Below are 9,954 nucleotides of genomic sequence, written 5' to 3' on the forward strand. Positions count from 1 at the left end.
ATTTTCCAAATGCTAAATTAAGGATCCCTATAACTTCTTGCTCTGTCATACGCATTTTCTCCCAAATCCCTAATTCTGCTCCTTGACCCTGGAAAACCACCTATATTAAGGCTACAGAGAATCAAGGAATATGAGGCAGAAAAGTTTTAATTTCTACTAGGTTACAATAAACTTCGGTTTGGCAAATACTAGTCTTACCAATTACATGTGTGTGTGTCTCTATGTGTGTGTTTGTATTTGTATTTTGTAACATATTATAGTTTTCAATGTATTTTCATATACATTATCTCATTTGGTATACCTTACAACCTAAGAATGAGTCAGAAGAGGGAAATAAAGGTCAAAAAAATTAAGTTACTTGTCCAAGGTCATACAGCTAGTAAGTGATGGAACCAACACTAACTGAATCCCCTGGCTACAAATCTACCACTCTGTTTTACAAACTGCCTCTATTTGATATTATTAAACATCCAGGAGATACTTTTGTTTCATTCTCAAGATAATTTTTGTCTCCAGAGATAACATTTTTTAAGCAAATTATATGGAGATGAACAATAACAGGTCAAATAACTTTTGCTTTTTCCCTGCAAATTCACAAAAACAGATTTAAACCAAATGCATCCTAATGCTTTATGATTATTTTGGCTCTCTGCCAACAGAAATTCATTCAAATAGAAAAATACAAAGTATAATGCAGAGACACACATACCAATTATAAAAGATTTGCCCACCACCAAGTCAGGGATATACTTAAGAATTGTACATGTTTGCTTAAAGCATTAACACACAATATTTCAGAACTGGAATAGGGTAAGAAAAATTATTAGTTGCCCACTAAGGTCACAGAACTAAAAGATTTTATGAACCAACAAGTAAGATGTGATCTCTACCCTTGGTCTAACTATTAGAAATAACACATGCACGAAAATATCTATATCACAAGTTGTAATGTGAAAATACTGAAAGGAGCTGTTTCTACAACCTATGTAAAGGAATTCTGTGAGAAAAAATGCTTTGTAAATCAACACAAGGTAGAATTGTCACTTATTATTATTAAGGCTCAGCTTAAAAATGCCACCTCCATCATGAAACTTTCCTTAATCCATTCTTGCTTAACATACTCTCCCCATCCTCTGAACTGAATATATATATATATATATATATATAAATTTCTTTTAGGAATTCATTCAAATAGAAAAATGTAAACTGTAAAGCAAAGACACACATACCAATTATAAAAGACTTGTCCATCTGGAATTGATCTCTCCTTTTAAAAAAAGTAGCTAAAATTCACACAGATCTTTAGGGTTTCAAAAGCATTTTATATACATTGTTTTATTTGAGGCTCTCAGTAACCCTGAGAGATAGCCACAAACATAATTCCATTTCTTTTTTAAAGATTAAAAAAGTGAAGCTCCAAGAGATAAAATATGACTTGCTAGTCTAAAATTAGATCACTATGAAGTATCATAATAGGAGATCCAAACCTAGGTCTTCCTCACATCCAACATTCTTCTACTAATCACTCCTTGCTAGCTCTCTCTTTTCATAGCACTTTATCCTTCTCTTATGTACCTATCATATTGCAATTTTCATCATATTTTTCCAAGATATTCAATTACAAAATACTGTTTTATATATATGTATGTGTGTTTGTGTATATCTTTGTATCATTACCAGTGTTCAGCATAGGAAATAAATCAATAATTGTCTATTGAATGAGAGGTACAAGATATAAAATGCTGTGGGAAAATGGAAAAAGAAGATATTACTTCATGTTTATGTAGTGGAGAAGGTCAAGGAAGTCTTCATGGTAGAAATAAGCATTGGGCTAATCTTCAAGCAATACCTAGAAATTAGAAAGATAGAACTAAAAGGGATTTTGGAAATAGAGGGAATGATATAAGCAAAGGTAAGGAAGTGGGAAAATCCAGTGCATGACAGTGTAACTGGGTTCACTTTAACTTCATCATATGCATGTGAAAGATCTAGTGAAAAATGCTCTCACTTTATTAAGCATGAAATTCAAGGATAGATAAAGTCAGAAGAATTAGTAGAAGAGACACTCTTAGCTACAACAATGTTATATAGACTATAAATAGAAGTTAACAAAATAATGGACAAGATTTGCAAAAGTTACAATATCCTGCAAAATTAAAAAAAAAAAAAAAGATTAGCCAATGTGAGGGGAAAAAAAGCTAATGAAAGATTTAAATTAGCTTTAGCATAAAGACATGAAACAAAGATAATAATACTCATTACTTATCTAACCAGACTGTTATAACAATTAATGAGGTAGCACAGCTTAGGTATCCTGGAACTCCTTAGAAGTAAGGAGATCATATGTATATACATATGTATGTTAGAGACACACATTATATATTAACATATTGAGTATCACTATATAAAATTAGATCAGGGCACAGCATGTCTAATATGAGTAGGGCAGAAGCAATGTGTTCTTGGTTACAGTATCAGGCTCATGACAGTGATTCATACATAGTTCCTTTCATGCCAAAGAATCCCAAGGTGTTCCACGAACTTTAGCAATAGCTTTCATAAACCACAGCTGCAGTGTAGAGGGGAGAACATCACCCCCACAGATAAGCTGAAACTGTTACCTGCTCCAAACTACGCCCAGAGCCCATCTTTGGAAGGAGTAGGAGGGAAAGGGGAAGCATGAGCACCACAGAAGGCTCCTTGAGGAGTTTGACAGGCAGCCTATAATTACCATAAATTTGCACCTCTAATACCCACATTACAGTAATCAGCCCCCCTTCTTGGCAAAGGCTTCTAGCTAAAGGTTAAGCAGTTTCAAAAGGTATGCGTTGCATGTAGCAACGAAGAATGGGGAAACAGATTTATAAGCTAAGTATTTAGAGAAGTAGGCATGGGGTAAAGAATGGAGTACGGGGCTTGGGTCAGAAAGAGCTGTATTTGAATCCTGCCCCAAACACTTACCAGCTACATTATGACCTGGAGTAAGAATTTTAATATCTCAGTCTCAGATTCCTCATCCATAAATAGCTCATGCCTCAAAGTGTTGCAGTGAGAACCAGAACTTCACCATTCTTTGAGTGATAATCTAAATATTGGCTATTATTATTATTTGTACAGTTACCAATGATGATCAAAATTTATCTCAAATCAGTTTCACTACTGAGCAAAACAGGCTGATTTGTGTGGGCATAATAAAGGGAAGGGCATGCTTCCCTTAGTAGTATGTATATCTATGTGCACTTACATACATACACACATATATGTACACACACATATATGTATATATATATGTGTATATATATATACATATATATATATATATATATTTTTATATGTATATCTTCCCATTCAAGCCCTACTACTTCCATGTAAATAAGCTCTTTAAGTGAGACTTTGATAAGATCACAAAGCCAGAAGGCAATTTAGAGGTCTCAGTCCAATCCAATCATTTTTACAGATGAGGATAATGAATCCCCAAAAAATCAAATAACTTGCCATAGGTCACAGAGGTAATAAGTGGCAATAATTAGATTTGAACCCAAGCTTTTCAGCTGCAAATCCAGTGTTCTTTGTTTTCCACACCAATCCTCCTCTTCTAAAAAGTAATGACTAATGACTATTCTATTTTCTCATTTCCCAAGTTCCTTCTCAAGTTGACTGTTTCTCTAGAGACAAAACATTTAAAGGGCAGAAATGAAAATGAGTAGGTAGCTGTGGATGGTCAAACATTCAGCAGTCATATTGCATTATTGCTGATTATTTTAGAATGTTTTGTATATTAACTTTCTAAATTACTAGCCCAGCTAAGCCTGCTGGGTTTGTATCCATGGATAGAGAAAGAAAAGACAGCACTATGGGTTTCAACTATATAGACATAAATGATCATGGGGTGCTTCTTAAATGGAGGATATCTTATTTTCTAAGGCAATACTTAGCTCACTCTTCCCAAGACCTTTTGAGGGATGAAGTAAAAGCAAGGGTTTAATTGGTAAGTGATATTTTATGGCTTGGATAACAGTAAAAGCTAGAAATATTTCAAGTCAAAAGTCTTTTGCTTCCCAGTGCGACAAGACCTACATGTTTGATGTATTTAAAACCTGCCTTTAAAGCCAGAAGCTTTTCTTAATCACTTAAAGCACTAGGAAAGTTATTCCATCAGTTTAAGAAGACTCTAGTTGGGGGGAGGGGATGCATTTTTAGTAGTTATGGCATAAAAAATCCAAAAGTTTAGATATAAGAAATAGGGCAAAAGTGTGCAGAATCTGAAGTGATGTCGTTTCTTTGATCAAGTAATTGAAGAAGTTTCTCAAAACTTGACAAAATTTGTCCCCTTCATAAAAGCTGAATTCCAAGAAAAATCATGCTGATGTTCATGACAGCTTCCATCAACACTAAATTTTTCATCCTGATTTTCCTTAGTATATACTAAAGGAACCAACATTTTAAAATAATACCCTTATAGATATAAGCAACTGCTCTTATTAGGAATTGACAATGAATACAGCTGCCTAAGTGACAAATTTCTGGAACATTTTTTAGCTATTACATTACAATGGAAAAATATCGTGAAGGATATGAGGCTGAATAATCTGTTTGTAGCATGAATAATAAAATCTCACATTTCTGATTGAATACTCCTTCCCACATCCCATCACCTATTTTAATACTTTATCTGCTTTATGACAGCCTATAGAACTTCCCTTACTTTTTAGATTTCTTTAACTATTCACAATTCTTTTTTTCTGTTACAATTTCCAAGTTCCATTTAAACTTGAGCATCACCCAGCACCCTTTGCTTCAAAAGAGGCAATGTTTGCCCAAAACATTAAATTACTTGTTTTTCTTTCTTTCTTTCTTTTTTTTTTTTTTAATAAATCTTCACTTCCTAGCCAGAAAAAAATGTTGCAAAAGGAACCTGCCACCAGTTCTCCCCACCTTCAACCATTTGCATTCCAGCTCATCCCCTGCACCCACAAAATGGGTAAAGCAAAGGAAGGAAGAACAGGGGGTTGTTGTAACTGCTGTGTCTGATCTTCCTGGGACCAGGAAGTACTAGACTAGAACAACCATTCATTCACATGCTGGAAAACCCCGAACTCTGACAACACACACGCGGATGTTGTTAGGGGATGCTGGAGTGTTCTCCCTGAAACATGCATCCGCTTGTTCCCAAGAAACAGGAATACATTAAGGGCACCAGCTTGCCATTGCAGTTCTTCAGAGGATGGGGGAAATGAGGAGGGCACAGGGTTCCACACCACGGTCATTTTACACTTAGAGACTTTTCTGACTCTTACTCTAAGCCCTTAACTAAGTCTTGCAAATAAAGAACTAGGCATTTCAAGCTGCCAATTTTTTTTAACCCTTTACTTTCCATGTTCCTAATACTTTAAAGGGGAAAACGCTATTGTCTGCATGGCCACAGTCCATCATCATAAATTTGGGGCAAGGGAGGCAGGAACATAGTTCATCTGAACTGCAAGTGCTTTAAAAATTATGGCATTCAGAAATGTTCACTAGATTGTTTTGGGGGGAATAAATGTGGTAGGGTTAACCGGAGGTATCACTTCTGGATTAATAAAATGGGGGGGAGGGAGAAGAGAAAAACCGATAGTCAATAGCATCCGTAAATTCAAAAGCCTCCCTCCCACTTTCTACCCATGCCCTCTGCCTGTTTTAACTGTTTCCTTCCCAGATCTGGGTTCCAGGGACGTACCCCAATTCTCAGAAAGGGACCTTCACACATATACACACACACACACACACACACACACACATCGCACCCCCATACACTCCCGGGAGACTTGGCCTCCTCTTTACTACTCACACTGCTGTTGTGACCTGACCAGTGGACCATGGCTTGGTTGTGTGCTGAGTCCCCGGTCAGTGCAAACGTGGTACTTGTCAGTCTCAGCTCCTCCAGCCGGAACCGGGTGGCTTTGCCAGGCTCCCGGTGCCCTCCGTCTCCCGGTTGTCCCCGTGGGCGCCTGCCCTCGCTGTTGTTCCGATCTTCCTTTTCTTGTTCCACCCCACTCCGTCTCCTCCGGGTGGAGCGAAGTCTTCCGGCTCCACTATTGCCTTCTGGGCCCCTCTCGAGGGAAAGAGCCCTGTTCCCGGGGGCCACTGTAAACACCGGGCGGCGGGGGAATGGCATAGGAGCCGTGGGTGCTCTACTCTGCTTGGCAGGAGCCCCGAAGTGCCGCTGCTCCCCAGGAACAGCCGCCGGCTCCGGCTTCTCTTGGGGCCCCGGCAGGGGTGTCCCAGCTCGGGCTGGTGTCCAGCGCTGGGCCGATCCAGGAGATACTGGGGGGCAACAGGAGCCGCCCCCACCACAAGCGCCCCGGGCGCAGAGAAGCAAGATCCCGGTACGGGCGAGAAGCGCGCCGAGCCGGGTTGGGGAGCCGCCGCCGCCGCCGCTGCCTCCTCCAACTTTTCCCATCGCTGGAGCTGAGCAGACAAGAGAAGAGGGTCCCGGACGGGGAGTGGATGTAAAGGAGTCGCTTCTGAACTGCTACTGAGGGGACTCAGGACCCCAACTCCATGGGCCGTTTGGGGAGCAGGAAGACAGAGGCAGAGAGGACTCCCGGGCAGGTGTAGCTGGTAGCCGGGGCTGGGTTAGTGCCGCTGAGCGCAGTTTTTGACAGAGGGAGCCGCTGCTACATGGGGGTGGAGCTGAACTGAAGTCAGAGGCAGAGGGGTAGCTGACTGACTGGTTGGTCGGCGGAGTGGGGGGAGCTGCCGGGGGCTCCCGGCCGCCCCGCGTGCTGCTCTCCAATCTCCCTGGCAGTGCACTGCCCAATGCTGCGCTGCGCTGCTGTTCCGTGCTGAGCTTTGGCAAACCGGAGCGCCCCGGACAGGCTGAGCCGCTGCCGCCGCTTGAGCCTCCCACTCGCGAGCGCTGGCTGCCCACCCCCAGCACTCTCCTCTCGCTAATCAGCCCCCACTCCCAAACCCCAGGGACTTGCCCACGCTGCCCTTTCCGCGGGGGCGGCCAGCCTCTAGCTCTCTATACTTTCCCAAGGTAGTGAATGTTCTCTCCACTCCCCAACTCGTTTTCTTCTAGTCGGAGGGGTTTCCAAAGGCCACGAGGCCAGTAGTTCCCACTTCTGTCAGCAAACTAGCACCTTGATCTGACCTAGGGCACAGCTCTGTAGCCTGTCAGGGAAAGAGAGCCACTAGAAGGAATATTAACGAGTGAGTTATCACCATCATAATTTTTTTTTTTTTTTAAGGTAGACCCAATACAATTAGAGTTAGTACTAAGGACCATTTAGCTCATTTCAAAGAATTGAAGAATATTAGAGCTTCAAAAGCCTTAGAGATCATATCATCCATCTATCAATCAATTAACATTTATTTAATACCTACTGCATGCCAGACACTGTACTACTACTCTTAATTGCAGTCTACTTACACCATTTTGCAGCTAGGGTAAGCCCACAGTTAAAGTAACTTGTCCAGATGTTAAAACTGAACTGCTACCAGATTCAGGACTAGAATTAAGTTCTGTCAATCTTTTCCACTACTCTAAACTGTCTTGGTTTGGAGTTCAAATTCCTGAATTACAAAAGTCAAGAAGCATTTTCAGTCACTGTGTTAGTAATGACATGTTGAAGGAAACAGAAAAAAAAAAAAGAAAGAAAGAAAGAAAGAAAGAAAGAAAGAAAGAAAGAAAGAAAGAAAGAAAGAAAGAAAGAAAGAAAGAAAGAAAGAAAGAAAGAAAGAAAGAAAGAAAGAAAGAAAGAAAGAAAGAAAGAAAGAAAGAAAGAAAGAAAGAGAAAGAAAGAAAGAAAGAAAGAAAGGAGAAAAAAAGATTAAAATAATTCTTACCTAGGAGCAGTTAGATGGCACAGTGGATAGAATTCCACCCTGAAATCTAGAAGACTGAATTCAAATCCAGCCTCAGTTAAAAGCTGTGAGATTCTGGGCAAGTCACTTAACCCTGATTGCCTAGCACACACGGAAAGACAACCATATACAAACTGAATAAATAGAGGACAAATTGGAGACAATCTTAGGTCATTAAAGGTATTGGGAAAAGTTTCTTGAATAAGACCGGATTTTACCTGATATTGAAGGGAAACTAGGAAGGAGACATCCAGAGGACATCCAAGGGAGAGGGAACTAGGGCTGGGGGTCAGCAGTGAAAATGAACAAGAAATGGAGTACCCTGTAGTTAAAAATGCAAGGCTGAATCATAGAATAATATAGACTAATGAAATAAAGAAAACTGGAAATATAGGAAAATATCAGGTTATGAAGGACATTAAAAGACAAAGAAAGTATTTTTTGTTTGCCCTTGAAGGTAATAGAGAATCACTAGAGACTATTGGATAGCAGGGGTGACCTGGTAAGAACTGAACTTAAAAACCCCTTCTGCCATTTATTAACTGGATGACTTTGGGGAGGTCATTTCATTTTTCTGAACCTCAGTTTCCTCCTTAGTAAAAGAATGTAGTTGGATCATGTGTTAGCTTAATGTCCTTTCCAACTTTCCTGGTATTCTTTATTTCTATGTACTTCCAATACCCCACAAATTTATTGAGTTGTGCTACATACAAGGCCCTACAAAGATAAAAAAAATGCATAATTCTTACCCTCAAGGAAATTATAGGTTAGTAGAGAAGGTATTCTTTGAATACTTCAGACATTTAAGTATAACTCTAGGTGGAATGGCTGTCATTGAGGTACAAACAAAATGTTCTAGGGCTTCAGAGGAAAGAAAGATGGGAAAATTTTATATAAATATAAAAGAAGATGCTGATTTCCCATTGTTCTAGTTTATACTTTAAACTTTGGTATTTTATTATCTTTAACACAACAGATTTGTCACAATCTATTTGATATTGTTCTCTGGTTAAGTCATGGAATAGAATATTTTGTATCTGAAATGCACCTTAGTGGTCATCAAATCCAGACTTGGAGGTCTTCTAACTTCAAGACTAAGAGTGTGTTCAAATATTTCCTTAGGACAGGTTGGCTTCACAACAAACTTTTAAATTAGTTGAGAGCCAAAATAGCCATTTTGTTGGTTATAAATCTTCTTGGGTCTAGAAACTCAGAATTCTAATGCTAATTTTTTTTTAAACTAACCTAACAGGTTATTCTTATTAAGAGGAGAATTGTAAATGGTCCCTTCATCTCTCTGGATTTCACTTTCCTCTTATACAAAATGATAAAACTGGACAAACCTAAGGTCTCTTAGATCTCCTTTAATACTAGCCAATTCAATCCAATAAATGTTTACTAAGCTCTACAGAATTCCTATGTACTAATATAGAAGAGAAAAAAAATACAACTGAGAAAATCCCTACCTTTAGTAATTTATAATTTAATAGTATCTAATACCATGACTCTATGAATCTTTAAGGACATTTTGCAAGTTTAAAAAGCTAAGGAGATAATATTTTAATTAGAGTTGAAGTGTCAGGAGGATTGAGAATCTTGTATCTCTTTTATAGATCTAGAGTACTCAATGCAAAACTGTAATGACAGGAGGAATTCAATAAATACTTGTGGAATGAAGTAATAAATGAATGAATGACATTTGTCACCATGTCAGGATAATTGAAATGACCAGGATGGTAACTACAATACTAGAGCTTTACTTTAAAGATAGCCTTCTGATTTACCAAATCACTTTTATTCTTCTGTAGCTAAACTGTTTCTGATAGGGCTCAGCTCAGGTCAGGTTGTAACTTTTCTTCTTGAGCAAGATATTATTTGTATTGAAACCAATGAGTGAAAAATAGGACCAAGGATCTGAAGTGTTCTCAATTAGAAAAACAGCAGAGATAAGTGAAATATACAAATTTAATTTGAAATATTCTTTTTTCCCTTTCTCTTAAGATGAACACACTGAGAGGACTGGAGCTAATACTAAGGTCATTTGGAGAGATCTTATTCCTACCTAGAGGACAGAGGTGTTCTAGCTTTCAGTGATTTATAGACAGG

The 9,954-nt window shown here is 38.9% G+C and overlaps 1 protein-coding gene across 1 annotated transcript in view; it reads right to left on the reverse strand.

Moving 5' to 3' along the window:
- The window catches only part of SORCS1 (sortilin related VPS10 domain containing receptor 1), a 726,370-nt gene extending 719,570 nt beyond the window's left edge, over positions 1 to 6,800 (reverse strand). Inside the window, 1 exon segment of the mRNA XM_074295531.1 lies at positions 5,828 to 6,800. Coding sequence (XP_074151632.1) covers positions 5,828 to 6,439 — 612 coding nt within the window. The 5' untranslated portion in view covers positions 6,440 to 6,800.
- Between the last annotated feature and the right edge of the window lie 3,154 nt (positions 6,801 to 9,954).

The sequence above is a fragment of the Sminthopsis crassicaudata genome, chromosome 2, assembly GCF_048593235.1.
Source record: "Sminthopsis crassicaudata isolate SCR6 chromosome 2, ASM4859323v1, whole genome shotgun sequence".
NCBI classification, from domain to species: Eukaryota; Metazoa; Chordata; class Mammalia; order Dasyuromorphia; family Dasyuridae; genus Sminthopsis; species Sminthopsis crassicaudata.